The 17,547-nt window shown below is 51.8% G+C and overlaps 2 protein-coding genes across 3 annotated transcripts; one reads left to right on the top strand and one right to left on the bottom strand.

Annotated features, from left to right (window-relative positions):
- Nucleotides 1-130: 130 nt before the first annotated feature.
- Nucleotides 131-4,532, top strand: Mepce (methylphosphate capping enzyme). Its single transcript, XM_006971219.4, has 4 exons — nucleotides 131-1,850; nucleotides 3,015-3,233; nucleotides 3,709-3,835; nucleotides 3,947-4,532. The coding sequence occupies exons 1-4, from the start codon at nucleotides 252-254 to the stop codon at nucleotides 3,997-3,999; spliced, it is 1,998 nt and encodes a 665-aa protein (XP_006971281.3). The 5' UTR covers nucleotides 131-251; the 3' UTR covers nucleotides 4,000-4,532.
- Nucleotides 4,533-5,614: 1,082 nt separating this feature from the next.
- Ppp1r35 (protein phosphatase 1 regulatory subunit 35) lies at nucleotides 5,615-7,507 on the bottom strand. 2 transcript variants are annotated; one of them, XM_042268165.2, is made up of 4 exons: nucleotides 7,083-7,497; nucleotides 6,746-7,001; nucleotides 6,529-6,665; nucleotides 6,181-6,435 (listed from the first exon to the last, which is right to left on the bottom strand). In XM_042268165.2, exons 1-4 carry the CDS (start codon nucleotides 7,314-7,316, stop codon nucleotides 6,262-6,264), a joined length of 801 nt encoding a protein of 266 aa, XP_042124099.1. In that variant the 5' UTR covers nucleotides 7,317-7,497; the 3' UTR covers nucleotides 6,181-6,261. The 2 variants fall into 2 exon arrangements, with proteins under 2 accessions (XP_076416392.1, XP_042124099.1); XM_076560277.1 differs by lacking the exon at nucleotides 6,529-6,665 and having other exon boundaries at nucleotides 5,615-6,435; nucleotides 7,083-7,507.
- Between the last annotated feature and the right edge of the window lie 10,040 nt (nucleotides 7,508-17,547).

Below are 17,547 nucleotides of genomic sequence, written 5' to 3'. Positions count from 1 at the left end.
CACGCGCAGTGGCTTCCTCGGCTTGTCCGGGTCTCGCGGGCATCTTGTTTTGGTCTCGCGGGCGAGTGGGGCGCGCTCGGTGGGGCGCGGGAGGGAGGGAGGTGGAGGCGCTTGGGCGCGAGGCCGAGCTGCGCGCGCACTCGGGGAAGGGGCGGGAGTGAGGCGGGCTTAGGCAGGGTTGCAGGGGGCTTCCCCCTCGGTCTCTTCTCGGTGCCTTCGCTTGGGAAGGGGAAATTAAACGGGGCGAGGAGATGATCGAGATGGCGGCGGAGAAGGAGCCCTTTCTGGTGCCGGCCCCGCCGCCGCCGCTCAAAGATGAGTCGGGCGGAGGGGGCGGCCCCGAGGTGCGATCGCACCGAGAGGCAGCCTCCGGGGAGCTCCGCGACGGGACGGAACGCGGCGGGCCGGGCCCACGCGCGCCCTCGGCCGGGGCCGCGGCAGCCAGCGGAGGGGGCGGCCCCCAGGCACAGGCGCACGGGGAGCCCCACGGGCGAGCCACTGCTCCTGCGGACGTGGGGGAGGAGCGCCGGGGAGGGGGCGGGACGGACCTGGGTCCCCCGGCCCCTCCTCGACCTCGCAATGGCTACCAGCCCCACCGACCCCCCGGGGGTGGCGGGGGCAAAAGAAGAAATAGCTGTAACGTAGGGGGAGGGAGCGGTGGAGGCTTCAAGCATCCGGCCTTCAAGAGGCGCCGGCGGGTGAATTCGGACTGCGACTCAGTGTTACCCTCCAATTTCCTTCTGGGGGGCAATATATTTGATCCACTGAACCTGAATAGCCTCCTGGATGAGGAAGTAAGTCGAGCGCTCAATGCGGAGACCCCAAAGTCATCCCCACTTCCGGCCAAGGGGCGAGACCCTGTGGAGATCCTCATCCCCAAAGATATCACTGACCCGCTCAGTCTCAACACTTGCACTGATGAGGCCCATGTAGTTCTTGCCTCACCACTCAAGATTGGTCGCAAGCGCCATAGACACCGGGGACCGCACCACCAGCAGCAGCAGCAGCAGCAGGCATCTGGAGGGAACGATAGCAACGCCGTGCTGCCCACTGACCCTCTCACCCCCTCACTCCACGGGGAGGGTGCCACGCAGCAGCACAGGGGCCAGAACCGAGATGCCCCTCAACCCTATGAACTCAACACAGCCATCAACTGCAGGGATGAAGTTGTGTCTCCCCTTCCCTCTGCCCTGCAGGGCTCCTCAGGCTCCCTTTCTGCCCCTCCAGCTGCCTCTGTTACCTCTGCACCTTCATCTTCCTCCTCCCGACATCGCAAACGTCGCAGGACTTCCAGCAAGTCGGAGGCAGGGGCTAGGGGTGGAAGCCAGGGTTCCAAGGAAAAGGGCAGAGGGAGTGGAGGAGGCCGCCATCACCACCCACTACCTGCCACTGGCTTCAAAAAGCAACAGCGAAAGTTCCAGTATGGGAACTACTGCAAGTACTATGGCTATCGCAATCCTTCCTGCGAGGACGTGCGCCTTAGGGTACTGAAGCCCGAGTGGTTTCAAGGCCGGGACGTCCTAGATCTGGGCTGCAATGTTGGCCATCTGACCCTAAGTATTGCCTGCAAGTGGGGCCCAGCCCGTATGGTGGGGCTGGACATTGATCCACGGCTTATCCACTCTGCCCGCCAAAATATCCGACACTACCTGTCTGAGGAGCTTCGTCTCCAAGCCCAGACTTCTGAGGGTGACCCAGGGACTGAGGGGGAGGAAGGGACTACCACTGTCCGAAAAAGGAGCTGCTTCCCAGCCTCACTGACAGCCAGCCGGGGTCCCATCGCTGCACCCCAAGTGCCCTTGGATGGAGCAGACACATCTGTCTTCCCCAACAATGTCGTCTTCGTCACGGTAAGAGAGTCCAGAGGCCCTTGGAATAGGGTCCAAGTGTGAAGATGAGATTAAATAGGAATGTGTTGGGGGGAAGGTCATGACCTAGAGGTGTATCCCTGCATCTGTTCCTCCTTACAAGAACATCTCCTGGAGAGAACAGTCTGGATTGGCCAGAGAATCTCTACTGGGTGTGTTGTCTCCTCCTGTAACCTGAAAAGTGGGATCTCTACCTTCAGGCTCTAACATTTGGTCTTTTCTCATGACTACAAGGATCTCGTCCCCGATATGGGGGCTGACTTGTCCTGCTTCCAGTGGGGACTATAATCCAGACAATCCACCTTCCCTTGGGGGTAACCTCTACTGCTCTGTCCAGATGGAACTTTGCCCTCAAATCTCCTGAGGGAGCATGAGTTTGGGTGTCTGGGGGAGGGGGAGACTGGTGGCACTCCAGTATGTGTAGTTTGGGGCCTTTGATAGGGACCTTGTTTGCATCAGCTGCTTTTCGTTTCCCTGGATACAGCACAGACTGTTGAAGTTACTGGTCAGGAACCCAATAGGCTTGGCTTTCCGTCTTTTCCGTGCTGACTGAATAGCAGGAGAGGGTACCCAGCCTGATAGAGCGAGCATATGTCCCGTCTCCACCAGCTTCCTCCATTGAGCAGTTAGGCCATCCAGAGGAATGTTTGCCCATGGCTTTGCCTGAAAAAAGGTCTTTGCGGGAGTGGTGATGAAATTACCTTCCAAAGGTTTCCTAAGGTTTTTCATTTCACTGGAGAAAGAATAGGCCTGAAACGTTACCAGACCTAATGGGAAGAGCCTATATGGAAGGGCCTTGGTCTTTGTATATGAGGTCCCCTGGGCTGGGGTAAGCACAGGCTGGGGCCTCGGGAGCATTCGGGTATTCTCCAGTTGTCCCTCAGATAATTAGTTCAGTTTACATCTGCACAGGCTCCCGTTTAGGTTTGTTTGGTTTAGCACGGGAAGAAGCAGAGGCAGGAAAGGGAGAAGAGAGAACATGAGGCCGAAAGAAAGCACTATCTATCGGGAGGAGCCTCAGAAGAAGGCCACCCAGGGCCGAGTGGGGTTGTGTGTAGGACTTAGTCTCAGAGTCTGCAGGTAGTTGTGGGGCCAGTGGGCTTCTCAGCCCTCTTTTTAACCTCTTTCCCCTCTTCTGGCCCTCAGGGTAACTATGTCCTGGACCGAGATGAGCTGGTGGATGCCCAAAGACCTGAGTATGATGTGGTGCTCTGCCTCAGCCTCACCAAGTGGGTGCAGCTGAACTGGGGTGACGAGGGGCTGAAGCGCATGTTCCGCCGGATCTACCGCCATCTGCGCCCTGGGGGCATTCTGGTCCTGGAGCCCCAACCATGGTCCTCCTACTGCAGGAGAAAGTCTCTGACGGTGAGTTGGGTTTCTGTAGAGGTGGGGATAATCATCTTTTTATTTCACTGGGGACTAAACTCCAGACTTCACAAATGGCAGGGAAAGTGTCCACCAGTGAGCTATAGCCCCAGCCTATTTATTTATTTATTTGGTTTTTCAAGACAGGGTTTCTCTGTGTAACAGACCAGGCTGGCCTGGAACTCACAGAAATCCACCTGCCTCTGCCTCCTGAGTTCTGGGATCAAAGGCATGTGCCACCAACCACCCAGTCAGCCCTTTTTTGAGACTGGCTAAGCTGCTGGCCTGAACTGGCTCCATAGTGCAGGCTGGTCTTGAACTCTTCATCTTCCTGCTTCTAAGTACCTGAGATGACTGGCTTGTACCACCATACCCAGCTCAGACTTTGTGAGCAAAGAGAAAACGGTGTCTGTTATTCTTGGCCAGGGAAAGGGATGGTGAGCTGAAGTGACCCCCTCCTCCCCTGTTTCTACAGGAAACAATCTATAAGAACTACTTTCGAATCCAGCTGAAGCCAGAACAGTTCAGTTCCTACCTGACATCTCCAGAGGTGGGCTTCTCCAGCTATGAGCTTGTGGCCACACCGAGTAACACCTCCAGAGGTAAGAGTGGCTTGCTTTGTCACTGGGAGGAATGGGGCCTGGCTGAGAGGGTGCTGGCCCTGTGGAGAATCTCCAGGTCCTACCCACCTGTCTTCTGTGTGCTCTTTCTAGGCTTCCAGCGTCCTGTGTACTTGTTCCACAAGGCCCGTTCCCCCAGCCACTAAGTGGCCTTCTGAACAGAAGGTGTGAAGAGGCTGCCCTTGCTGCTCCTGAGGACCTGGGGGAAGAGGAAATTATCCCAAGGTCTTTCCTGTCTAACTCCAAAAAGTTTCCTTTCTTGGATCTGTAAAGAGAGCTTTTCTTAAGTTGCTTCTCCCAAGTTTTCTCCCTGACACCTCTGGCACTTGAGTAAGCCCAGCTGTGCTGGAACTACATCAGCTTCCTCTCCCAGCCTGCTGGGCTGGATGGCATGGACTGTTTGCTGACTGTCCTCCTAGGGCATGGGAAGGGAGAATGTCCAGTTCTCTAGGCCCTTCCTCCTGTTCTCCAAAGGAGATTCCCGCTTCTCGGCCTTTGTTCCTAGCTGCACTTAAGTGGACCATGGATGGACTAAGGGTGTTAGAGGGGAAGTTTGGTAAGGAGACACACAGGTACTGTGAAAATCCTTCCTTCTGCTGTCCCCCGGTGGGAGAGGGAGCTGGGTTTGGAATGTGAGAACAGCACAATAAACTTGATAACTAGGGCAGTGGCCCCTGCACCTGTGTCTGGCAGTTTCTTAGTAGGACTGTGGTCTCTGCCCATCCTAGAGTCTCAGGAGGCTGGGTTCTGCTGGTTGTTGGACACTGACCCTTTATCCCAGGACTTGGGAGACAAACAGGCTGATCGCTTGAGGTTTGAGGCTAGCCTGGGTGGGCTGCATAGTGAGACAGTATCTCGTGGGTGGAAGACTGTTAGTACCTGTCTTAGTTAGGGTTACTACTGCTGTGATGAAACAACAATGAACAAAGAGTCCTGGGAAGGAAAGGGTATTCAGCTTAAGATTCCACATCTCAGTTCATCATCAAAGGAAGTCAGGACAGGAATTGAAGTAGGGGAGTGCAGGGACCTGAAGGCAGGAGCTGATGCCATGGAAGGGTGTTGTTGCTCGCTGACTTGCTCCTCATAGCTTGCTTAGTTTAGCCTTTCTTATGGACCACAGGACCACCAGCCCAGGGGTTGCCCCTCCCACAATGGGCCAGCCCTATCCCCATCAATCACTAAGAAAACATCCTTACTGACTTGCCAACAGCCTGGTCCTTACACACTACCCAGGGGAGGGGTAATGAAAATTTTGGTGTGTAGCTTAACGAGTCCCACTTTCCTTCCTCCAAAAGAAACCCCAAGCAAGTGTTTGTTTATGGGAGTGTGAGGTGGAAGGCTAACTTTGGAGGGCTTGGCAGTGGGGTTAAGTGGAGCCCAGAGCCAATAACCTGCTCCAGGACCCATGATGGTTTGCAAAGTGAAGGTCTTCACTGGTTTGTCAAGGACTGCTGGAACCTTGACCATTGAACAAACACTGAGCACTGTTAGTCACAGACAAAACAGGCAAATCGGAGTTCAAGACCAGCCTAGCCTACATGAGTTCCAAGACAACCAGAGCTATATAGATTAAAACATTAAAAGTTGCCGGGCGGTGGTGGCGCACGCCTTTAATCCCAGCACTCGGGAGGCAGAGCCAGGCGGATCTCTGTGAGTTCGAGGCCAGCCTGGGCTACCAAGTGAGTTCCAGGAAAAGGCGCAAAGCTACACAGAGAAACCCTGTCTCAAAAAACCAAAAAAAAAAAAAAAAAAAAAAAAACATTAAAAGTTGTTCTTATAATGGGGCAGTGAGGGTGCATTTTCCCCCTGTGGTGGTGGTTGAGACAGTATCCCTAACTTAGGTTGACCTGCAACTCCCAACCCTCCTGTCTACCTCACAAGTGTTCATCGCCACACCCAGCCCAAGTGGAAATCTAAAGCATTCTATTGCCTGTGCATGCGCGCGCGCGCGCGCGCGCGCGCACACACACACACACACGCTCTGGGGATTAAAATCAGGGCTTTGTACAGGCTTAACCAGATACTACCACTGAGCTGAACCTACCCAGCCTGAAACCACATTAAAAGAAATAACTTGCATAGTTCAGACTCCTTGAACACAGGATCCTTCTGCCTCAGCCTCCCAAGTCCTGGGATATGGCACCATGATGTAAGGCTAAGTCTGAAATTCTAATTCTAACCAAAACAAAGGTGATGAAAGTGGAAAGGAAAATCTAACCCCACACTTAGACAGTGGCTTTCCGCTTGCCATCTTGTGGAGAGGGAAGAAAAATTTACACCTATAGGCAGCTTCCCACGAGGAGCTAAGATGTTTAAAAAGAAAAAAAGAAAGAAAAATAAAAACTTTATTCTATGATGAAACAGTTTTAACGAAAGTACAGACTGGCAACTACGGGGAGTTGTGGGGGCTACGCTTCCCAGCGCCTCAGCATCCGATGCATGAGAAAGGTATCTTCTGAAGGGCGGGGCCGGGCTTGAAGCCTTAACGGGGGCAGCCCGTCCACTGTCAAGTGCGGAGATTCGTAACAGAGCGAGTCTGGGTTGCACAGCATGGTCATGTCTGGCCCCTGCCCGAGCACCTCCTGTGGGGAAGGTGAGGCCCAATGCAAGGTTACATTCCGGATTGAGGAAGAGAGCCCGGGGGAGGAAGCCAGGTCCCCGATCCCTTCCTTCACCTTCGGGGGCGGGGCTCGGGGCTGCGACGGCAGCATCGCCAACTTCTCCCTCAGCGCCGCGTTCAGAACCTGCTCCTCCGGCACCTGCAGACTCACTAGGTCTCGGTAGAGTCGCTTAGAGCGCGGCACGTTCAAGCCTGCGAGCGCAGGAAAGGCGAGGGTGAGCAGCGCCCTTCCCCCAGACCACCGCGCCGGGGCGGGCGCCTGTCCCCCTCACCCTCCGCCACGGTCTCCTCCAGGACGCAGCGGGTCTGGAACGACTTTCTCAGCTGCTCCTCCACCGCCTTCGAGGCATCAAACTGGCCGCTGGCGACGGCGGCGCGCGCATGCTGCAGCTCCAGACTCAAAGCCAGGCTGCTCTGCAGGGCCGGCGCCTCCAGCTCGTGCGGTGCCGCGGAATCGTCGTTCGGTGCACCGGAGGCGAGCAGCGGCTCGGACCGCACCGGGGAGGCCGGCGCCAGGTGAAAACGAACCTGGGAGTAGAGGGCGGAACGGTGAGCGGCCGAGTCCCGGACGCTAGGCGAGCAGGGGGCCGGGGCTTCGCCGCTGCTCACCTGCCGCCCCCTCCGGCTGCCGCCCCGACGCCCCTTCCGCCGTCCCGGGCTGCCGCCCCGCCGCTCCGGACTCTCGGGCAACGGGCTCGGACTCAGGCTCAAGTCCAAGCCCGGCTCGGGCTCCGGCTCGGGGGCTCGCGGCTCCGGGGCTCGCGGCTCCGGGGCTGGCCCCGGGGCCTCCACGGCCTCTTCGCCCTCCATAGACTCCAACTCGGACGCCTCGTAGCCCATCATCTCGCAGGCGCTGCAGGGGTCCGGGCTTTCGGGACGCGTCCCCGCCTCTTTGCTCCCACCTCTCGGGGGGCTACCACTACCGGAAACCGTTAGCCCTTACCCACCGGGGTAAGACAACAAGCCCGCCGCGGCACTCCATTGGCGCTCCTGCGCGTCATTCCCATCGCTCCACCCTCCAGCTTCCGGGCGGGCGCACTTCCGCCCTCACGAACTGACTTCACCCTTAAGGCGGGGCGTTAGCGCGCCGGTGCGTAGGTGCCCTACGGATCCCCTGCAAGACTACTGGTCCTTTGGGGAACGCGGATGTGGCGTCCTCACCTGTCAAAATCGTCTTCGCATTTGTTCTGGGATTAGAGTGTTCGTCCTCTTTCACTGAAACAAAATGGTCACTGCCCTCGTATGGAGACGTCCTGCGCGGTGCCCCCAGAGCGTTCTGAAGGTTTCGGTGACTTCTGAACGTCGATCAAAGCTTCCCTGTACGTGGAAGCGGGCTCGTTGCAAAGTCCCTGAATTCTTGTATTTGAGTAGGAAATACTATAGGAATTTACGGAATATTACCTTAATTTTAAGTGCACATCCTGGGGGCCGAAAAGATGGCTCCGAGGTTAAAGGAGCTTGCCACCAAGCCTGACGATCTGAGCTCAATTCCAAAGTCACCCGGGATAGAACGAGAGAACTGACTCCCACAAGTTGTACTCCGACATCTGCACTTAAGCACACACTAGTAAAATTCGCATCCCAATCCTCCCACACACAAAAGACCTTAAAAGCAATGACATCTTGGGCGTTGGAAGCAGAAACGGATCAGGAGGAATTCAGGGCCAGCCTTGGCTACATAGGTACTTGGTGGACACCTTGGACTATGAGAGACCCGGTTAACTAAAACCCAAAATTGTAACCTCTATATCCTTGGGCAATTGAAAACTTGTACACACATGTTTGCCTCACCTTTTCTCATAGCCCCAAACTAGTAATGTCCTTCAACAGATAAAGGGCTAAAATGTACATAAATATCATAAAATAACACTGAGCAATAATGGGGACAAATTATTGATACAGTGCAGCAGCTAGAGTAGGTGATACCCTTTGCCAGTCTGCAAAGGGTAGACAACGTCGTTTCTTTTACACATTTCAGAAACAATAGAAGTTTAGCCTGGTGTGGAGGCACAAGCCTGAAATACCAGTATTTGGGAGGCAGAACAGGAGGGTCAGGAATTCAAGGTCATCCTTAGCTACATAAGGAGTTTGAAGTCAGTCTGAGTAAAAAAAAAATAGTGTAGAAACCTTTCTGTATTAATTTTTTGGTTTTTGTTCGTTTGTTTGTTTGTTCATTTGAGACAGGGTCTCACTATGCGTCTCTTGCTGTCCTAAAACTCACTCTATAGACCAGGATGGGCTCAAACTCACAGAGACCCTCCTGCCTCTATTTCCTGAGTGCTGGAATTAAAGGCATGCACCACCATGCCTGGAGAAAATATGACTTTTTTTAAAATTTTCACATTTTATTCTCATGAGCTGGAGAAAGGAACCACCAGTTACAACATTGCCTGGTTCTGTGGTTCTTCAACAAGAAAACAACCAAGCTGCTGTTTATCTTCATCGAGGACCTAGATGGTCATAAGTTGGACACTCTTGCTGAAGGCTGAATCTCTTGGGGCAGTGACAGGAAGCAAGTGTAGAATGATTCAGAGAATTCGTGTTAAAGGATTCCTCAAGGATCTTCCATAAAGACCATGAGTAACGGGCCACTGCAGCTCCCTAGAAGAAACAGGAATGCCATAATCCAGAGCGTGGGACACTGGAGCTGACAGGAATGCTGGAGGTGGAGTGATCGTGGGGGTGACTCATGGGTCGGGTGCTTGCTGTACAAGCTTTAGATCTGAGTTCGGAACCAGAGGCAAGTGGATCTCTGAGTTCGAGGATAGCTTCCTCTACAGATTGAGTTCCAGGACAGCCAGGGTTACACGGAGAACACCCCCACCCTACCCCCCGAAAAAAATCTGAGTTTCGATTCCCAGCATCTATGGATAAGCCAGGTGCAGTATCTGTAACCCCAGTGCTGAATGGAGAAGACAGGCGAATCCCAGGGGCTCACTGGCCAGCCAGCCTGCCCAAAACATTGGGTTCCAGGCTCACATTGAGTCCCTGTCTTAACAAATAAGATGTGCAATGACATGATAGAGAAAGACATCTAGGCAAGCTCAAGGCTCTGGGTTCAGTCCTCAGCTGTGAAAAAAAAAAGAAGAGAAAGACATCTGATGCTCATCTCTACACACACACACACACACACACACACACACACACACACACACACTAAAAGAAAAACAGTAGCTAATGCTGATGATTGTGAAAGCAGACTGATCGGTACACGTTGTATACATTTGAATAATTCTGTGACTAAAAGGGTCCCCTCCCTCCTTAACACAAAACATAGCTCACACCTGAAAGGTAATAAGATGATTTATTCTGAAACCAAAAGAAGTGACCATGGTCCAGAATCAGATTTAGGTTAGCCCAAATACCATGGCCCAATGTGGTAACAGTGTCATCAAGTTTTACATTCATAAAGGACAAAGAAAGTCATAAGTCAAGGTATTTCTCAAATACATCAGGTAGGCGGGTCACAGGAAAGAGAGGCCATCTCAGATGCTATCCAAGAACTTTCTTAGCCTTCAGGTTGGTGGAAGTTGTTTGTACCTTTCTAAAAAGATTGTACCTGATAGTCTCAAGGATGTTAGGTCCAACACAAGAGGTGGGCAATAAATGACTTATTAGGAGGGCTCAATATAGTTTAGATAGATAGGTAGATAGATGGATGGTATATATTGTAGTATGTATGTATATGTACATATTATAGAGAGCACAGGCATGGAACAGGAGGCCCTGGAAGCTCCCCGGATAATCCATTGCTTGAATCTGTGTTTTCTTTGAGTTGCTTGACACAGGGGAGAACTGTTAGAAGTCACAGAGCAATGTCAATGTGGCGTGCACCACTATGCCCAGTTTAATGAAGCACTAAGGATAGACACTGGGATTTTGTGCATGCTAGGCAAGCACTCTGCCAACGGAGCCACATCCCCCGACCCAGCCTTGAACTTCTGATCCTCAGGCATGCATGTTTTACCATGTCCAGTTTGTATCATTCTGGAGACGGAACCTAGGCCTCATGCATGCAAGGCAGGCACTCCACCAACGGAGGCCCGTCTTCACCCTCTACTTTTTCTGTTGTTTGTTTTGTTTGTTTTTCAAGACAGAGTTTCTCTGTGTAGCCCTGGTTGTCCTGGCTACCCAGGACAACCAGGCTGGCCTTGAACTCACAGAGATCCACATGCCTCTACCTCCCCAATGCTGGGATTAAAGGTGTGTGTGCCACCACTACCCGGCTTGGCTCGTTTTTTTTTTTTTTTTTTAAGATTTATTTTTCTATTTCATTTTATGTATATGCCTGTGTGCCTGTGCCTGAGTGCATGTATACACACCATATGCATACCGATGCCTTTCAGGGCTAAAAGAGAGCCTCAGATTCCCTGGAACGGGATTGCAGGCAGTTGTGAGCTGGCTGATGTGGGTGCTGGGAACTAAACCTGCGTCCTCTGCTAGAGGAGCAAGTGGTTCTAACCACTGGACCATCTCTCCAGCCCTTTCTCTTTCTCCTTACCTCTTTCATAATGACATCATTTCCTCGAGACAGTTGTTGGAACGTGAGACCCACACACCCTGTGAAGATTCACTTTCCCTACTCCTGGCTTATTCAGCATTATTTTGGGCCTTGAACTCACTACGTAGCCAACAGTGACTTTGAACTCCTCATCCTCCTGTGTCCAGCTCTGAATTGCTGGGATTCCAAGTGCGTGCCATCATGACTGGGGTTCTGTGTGGGGAATGAAACCCAGGACCTCAAGCATGCTAGGTGAGCACTTGATCAACCGAACCACGTCCTCAGCTTTCCGCCATGATCCTTTTAGTAACAACAAGTATACGGAGTCATTGCGATGTGTGCCCTCTGATCCTGCAGGCAACCTCATGATACAGACTATAACTCCTATGCCCATTTTATACATGAGAAAACTGAGGCTCTGAACAGTTAACTAATACACCACACATCCAGGAAGTATTGCTTTTAACCTCTTCTGGGGCCCTTGGTTTTGTCAGTGTCTCCTGCAGGACGGATCTTAAACTTTCTAAGTATGGCCTTTAGCCCCTGATCTTCCTGCCTCTACCTCCACAACATTCTGAAATTACAGCTTTGTGCTACCACGCCCAGCTCAGGTGGACATTTTTCAACATAAGATGGGAGGATTAGGTCAGATATTTAGAAACAATGAGCCCAGGACACAATGATTAATAGCAAGAGCTGTGTTGGTCTGAGGTGGACAAATTAGTTGCTGGGCTGAAGAAATGTCATATAGAAGTTTTTGTATAAGGCTGTGACAGCTTGTTTGCAAGCTTGTGGTCCTCACTTTAAAAACTGGGGGTGAAGCCAGGCAGTGGTGATGCACACCTTTAATCCCAGCACTTAGGAGGCAGAGGCAGAAGGATCTCTATGAGTTCGAGGCCAGCCTGGGCTACAAAGTGAGTTCCAGGACAGTCAGGACTGTTAAACAGAGAAACTCTGTCTCAAAAAATCCCCCCAAAAATTGGGGGTGAAGCCAGGCATGATGGAGCACACCTTTAATCTCAGCACTCAGGAGACAGAAGCAGGTGGATCTCTGAGTTCAGGGTCAGCCTGCTCTACAGAGCGAGTTCTAGGACAGCCGGGGCTACACAGAGAAACCCTGTCTCAAAAAAAAAAAACAAAAAAAAAAACAAACAAAAAAAAAAAAACTGAATGTGAGACAGACAGGGTCTCACCATGTTTTCCTGGCTGGCTGGTCTGGAACTCTTTTTGTAGACCAGACTGGCCTCTGTTTTAAATTTTAATTGTGTGTGTGTGTGTGTGTGTGTGTGTGTGTGTGTGTGTGTGTGTCACAGGACAACTTGTAGGACTTGGTTCTCTCCTTTCACCATATGGGTAGATCAAACTCAGATCAAACATGGGTTGTCAGCCTTTGTGGCAAGCGCCTTTATCTGCTGAGCCATCTCACCGTCCCAAGCCTGTGGTTCTAACAGGGTCTGGTGATAATTACTATCAGGAGCCACACAATAACCCTCCATTCATAGCCTCCCGACTTTCTCATCACCTCCCCACACCCTGAACATCCTGCTACATAGCTCACACTGGCCTTGAACTTGTGACTTGTATTTCTCTCTTTCAAACTTCTGATGGTCGTTGGCCTTAGAAGTGGTTACCACCACACCCACTTCTACTTACTGTTCTCAGTGTATATTTGTGTGTGTGCAAGCAGGTGCACACACGTGCATGTGCCTGTGCGTGTGCGTGTGCGTGTGTGTGTGTGTGTGTGTGTGTGTGTGTGTGTGTGTGAGAGAGAGAGAGAGAGAGAGAGAGAGAGAGAGAGAGAGAGAGCAAGTGCACCTGCGTGTGTATCGCCCATGCTTGCACATGCATATTTCTGAGGGTGGAGGCCAGCCAGCCCTGGGTGTCATTCCCCAAGAGGTACCATTCACTATTTATTTATTTATTTGGACAGGGTCTCTCACTGACCGGCACCTCACCAATTGAGCTTGAGATACTCCTGTCTCCATTTCCCCTGCAATGGTATTACAGGCAAGTGCTACCCACTCCTGACTTTTTGGTTGTTGCTGTTATTATGGAGTTTTTTGGGGAATTGGTTTTTGTTGTTGTTGTTGTTGTTGTTGTTGTTTTAAACAGGAATTCTAGGACAAACTCATGTCTGTCCACCTTTCCTTTTTCTTGGCTACAGCTGACACCAGTGACTCCATTTTGTGTCTGGAAAGTCTAATTTCAGATATGTTGTGTTCCATGAAAAACTAAAACTAGAGCCCAATCTGGGGTGACTCTAAGGTGGACCTCTGTGTTTGTTTGTTTGTTTGTTTGTTTGTTTGTTGAGACAGGGTTTCTCTGTGTAGCCCTGGCTGTCCTGGAACTCACTCTGTAGACCAGGCTGGTCTTGAACTCAGTGATCCATCTGCCTCTGCCTCCTCAGTGCTGGGATTAGAGGTGTGCGCCACCATCCCTCTGAGTTAGGTTTCTCTTGATCACTGGATCATGTGGTTTGGGAGAGTCCATAAAGAATAAATAGCACCCAGATCTGAGAGAAGGGCTTTAATTTTTAAAAAGTATTTAATTTATTTTTATTTTATGTGCATGAGTATCTTGCCAGGAGGTATGTATGTACGCCAGGTGTGTGCCTGGTGCCCTAAGAGGACAAAATATAGTGTCAGACCCCCTGGAACTGGAGTTACAGTTGGTTGTGAGTGGCCATGTAAGTGCTGGGAAACGAACCTGTGTCCTCTGCAAGAGTAGCCGATGCTCCTAACTGTGGAGCCCAAGATTTTAATTTTTTAATGAGATAAAGTCCTGCTCTGTACTTCAGGCTGGCCTTAAACTTACCAAATAGCCCAACCCGGACTTGAACTTGCAATCTTCCCATTTTAGCCTCTCAAATGCTGGGACAACAGGCAGTGGCCACCATAGCAGGTTGGACAGGAAGATGTTTTGGACAAAGATAGTCTTTGGATATTTCCCCCCCTCGCACCAAGGATGACAGGAAGCCACTGAAAAGTTTAAGCTCACAAGGATGTCCAACTTGTAGTCTACATGCCAGATGCATTCCAAGACAGCCATGAATGTGGCTCAACACATTTGTAGATGAAAACATATCAGAAAGTCAAAAGGTTGGCAGAGGAGTGGTCCGCGGATGACAGGAAACCTTAAAGAAGAAATGGGGAAAGGAATTGGCACACGTCTTTAGTCCCAGCACTCGGGAGGCAGAACCAGGCGGATCTCTGTGAAAAAAGAACGGGGAGGTGCTGGGGACTAACTTAGTTGACAGAGTGCTTGTGTAGCGTGCACGGAGCGGTGGGTCCAGTCCCCAACACAGCTTTTAAAAGCAGGCATGGTAACACATGCCTGTAACCCCAGCACTTGGGAGGTGGAGGCAGGAGGATAGGGAGTTCAAGGTCATCCTCAGCTTCATAGGGAGTTCAAGGCCAGCCTGGGCTACACGAGACCTGATCTCCAAAACACACACATGAAACTTTAAATTTTAAAAAGAAAGCGGAAGAATGGGGCAGGGGCGGGGGGGGGGGGGCGGGGGGGGGTGTCAGAAAAGGTAGCTTTCTTTCTGTCTCCATGGTTAGGAGACCCATCATGTTCTTCTCCCTTCTGTTGACGCTCCTCTGATAGCTCACCCTCTTTCTCTAGGGCTCTGAGCCGGAAGGGGTCAGAATGGAGGCCAACCTGAGAAAAAGCAAGTTCTGCCCACTGGACCAGAACCATCCATACCCACCTCCGTTGCTTTCACAAGTCTCTCTGGCCCTGCTCGGCCAAGCTCAGACAGGACTAGGGAAGGAGCCCGGTGAGACGCGCAGGAGGCTCCCAAGGCTGCCGGCTGAGCGCGCCTTCCTTCATCTGCATCCTCCCGCTCTTGATGCTGAAGGACAAGTGAGGATGACATTCCTTTCCATTAGTCCACAGCCTGTGGCCCAAACCCAGTTCTCGGGCTGTAGTTACCTGCAAGGTTATTTACTGGAGACGGTGTGGGCCTGCCTGTTTGGCCCTACTGGACCCTCTGTGCAGACGCTGAAACTCCCTGTTTCTCTGTCTCTCTCCTCTCCTCCCTTTTTCTGGCTTTGGAGCCCCTTGAGAAGAGCTGAACTTGCATGAGCTACCAACTAAGCTCAGGTAGCTGAGGCTTTTAAGGTGACCCAGAGGTTGGAGTAGTACTCTATGTGAGATCCAGGATCAGTCACGATGTCTTACAGACAGAGTCTTCTTCACTGGGGACCCCAGGTCTCAAGAGTGGAGGGTCCAGGGACTGAAGATGTGGTCCAGCTGGTAAAATGCTTGTCCTGGCATGCACAAAGCCCTGGGTTTGACCCCCAGCATCACATTAAACCACAACAAACAAACAAAAATAGCAGACAAGTGGACTCTTACAGGGTCAGGAAGGAGTTCAAGGTGATCCTTGTTTACGTAGTGAGTTTGAGGCCAGCCTGGGCTACTGAGTAAGTTCAAAGCCAGCCTGAGCAATTTAGTGAGATCCTGTCTCAAAATAAAATGTAAAAGGAGAACCAGGTATATAATCTCTATGATCCCACCACTAAGAAGGCTGGGGCAAAAGGATTGAGAGCTCTGGGCTAGCCTGAGCTACACAGTGAGACTATGTCTTCTAAAAAGTATAGGGGCCGGGTGGTGGTGGAGTGCGCCTTTAACCCCAGCACTCGGGAGTCAGAGCCAGGCGGATCTCTGTGAGTTTGAGGCCAGCCTGGTCTACAGAGCGAGATCCAGGACAGGCACCAAAGCTACACAGAGAAACCCTGTCTCAAAAAACCAAATAAATAAGTAAGTATGGGGCTGGAGAGATAGCTCCACAGTGAACAGCAGGAACTGCTTTTCTAGAGGACCTGGATCTGGGTCCCAGGCTTCATGTGGCAGCTCGCAACCATCTGCAACTCCGATCCGGGTACCAGGCATGCAGATGATGCCCAGACAAAAGCAGGCAAAACACCTTTTTACATAGTATAAACAGTTTTTAAGAACCATGTGTGTACTGGGGCCGGCTGGGGAGACAGTTCAGTCAGGGGGGTACAGGGCTTGCTGTGCAATCATGAGGACCTAAGTTCAATCCCCAGCCCCCACATAAAAAGCTAGGTGTGGTGGCATACATTTGTAATCCTCGTGCTGGGGAAGCAAAGACAGGTGGATCCCTTGAAGGCCAGCCTCGCAAAACTAGCAAGCCCCAAGGCCCGGAGAAAAACCCTGGCTTGAAAAAAAACAAGGTGGGGAGTGGCTGAGGATGATACCAGAGATTGACTACTGCCTCTGCATGCACACATGTGCCCATGTTCCTAAACATTCATGAGTGAGCATGCGTGTGCGCGCGCAAGGTGGGGAGTGGCTGAGGAGGATACCAGAGACTGACTACCGCCTCTGCATGCACACATGTGCCCATGTTCCTAAACATTCATGTGTGACCATGCATGTGCGCGCACACACACACACATTGTGGGGGGAGGGGTTAGAGAGCTTGGGAGTATGGCTCAGTGGTAAAACTGAGTGGCGGATGCTTGCCTATGGCTGTGGCTGAGTGGCGGATGCTTGCCTACGGCTGTGGCTGAGTGGCGGATGCTTGCCTACGGCTGTGACTGAGTGGCGGGTGCTTGCCTATGGCTGTGGCTGAGTGGCGGGTGCTTGCCTATGGCTGTGGCTGAGTGGCGGATGCTTGCCTATGGCTGTGGCTGAGTGGCGGGTGCTTGCCTAGCATGCATCAAGTGCTGAGTTTGAGCCCAAGCACTGCAAATGCATGGTGCATATCTGGGTAGAGCAGTGGTGCTTCTCAACCTTCCTAATGCTGCAACCCTTTAATACAGCTCCTCATGTGGTGACCCCCCTTTAATACAGCTCCTCATGTGGTGACCCCCCTTTAATACAGCTCATGTGGTGACCCCCCTTTAATACATTTCTTCATGTTGTGGTAACCCCCAACCATAAAATTATTTTTGTTGCTGCTTCATAACTGTAATTTTGCTACTGTTATGAATTGTGATGTAAATACCTGGTATGCAGGAGATCTGATATGCGTCCCCTGTGAAAAGGTTATTGGACACCGCCCCCCAGAGGAGTTGAGAGCCCCAGGATGAGAACCGCTGGGGTAGAGCCTGAGTTTTCCAGTGAGTTGATTCTATCAAACTACCCCTGCGTGCTGCTCTTTACTCTTCCCTCGTTGTGCAGTGCCCAACGTGCAACTCACAAGTGTGTGTGTGTGTGTGTGTGTGTGTGTGTGTATAGGTGTGTTTTCACATGTGTGAAGGCCAGAGGATGATGTCTTCCTCCATTGCTCTCCACGTTACACTTTTTACATTGTGTGTGCATGAGCATGTGTGTGTGTTAGCATACACAAACCTCTATGTGTATGTGTAGATATTAGCGTGCACAAACCATGAGTACATGGGAGTCAGAGGACAGCAAGCAGAGCGAGGGACTGGGCAGAACTGTGACCCCAGGGTGCCATCTCTTAGTGCCTCATGTACTCACAGCCTCCCTCTCCATTACTATGCACCCCCTCCACAGGATAGCCCCCCACCTCAGCTAATGAGTCACAGCTCCTACTTGGCCTCCTCAGCCCACCTTGACCCCCATCCTTCCCCA

The sequence above is a fragment of the Peromyscus maniculatus genome, chromosome 23 (genome assembly GCF_049852395.1).
Source record: "Peromyscus maniculatus bairdii isolate BWxNUB_F1_BW_parent chromosome 23, HU_Pman_BW_mat_3.1, whole genome shotgun sequence".
In the NCBI taxonomy this organism is placed as follows: domain Eukaryota; kingdom Metazoa; phylum Chordata; class Mammalia; order Rodentia; family Cricetidae; genus Peromyscus; species Peromyscus maniculatus.
The sequence above is the reverse complement of the archived record's forward strand: the minus strand, read 5'-3'. Positions and strand labels throughout refer to the sequence as shown.

Bases quoted from the DNA above. Each gene is read 5' to 3' on its own strand.
- Mepce (XM_006971219.4), top strand. From the start codon at position 252: ATGATCGAGATGGCGGCGGAGAAGGAGCCCTTTCTGGTGCCGGCCCCG. The intron at 1,851-3,014 runs GTAAGAGAGTCC...TCTGGCCCTCAG, and splicing joins ACAATGTCGTCTTCGTCACG to GGTAACTATGTCCTGGACCG. The intron at 3,836-3,946 runs GTAAGAGTGGCT...TGCTCTTTCTAG, and splicing joins ACCGAGTAACACCTCCAGAG to GCTTCCAGCGTCCTGTGTAC.
- Ppp1r35 (XM_076560277.1), bottom strand. From the start codon at position 7,316: ATGATGGGCTACGAGGCGTCCGAGTTGGAGTCTATGGAGGGCGAAGAG. The intron at 7,002-7,082 runs GTGAGCAGCGGC...CTCTACTCCCAG, and splicing joins GCAGCCGGAGGGGGCGGCAG to GTTCGTTTTCACCTGGCGCC. The intron at 6,436-6,745 runs GTGAGGGGGACA...CCTTCCCCACAG, and splicing joins GGAGGAGACCGTGGCGGAGG to GAGGTGCTCGGGCAGGGGCC.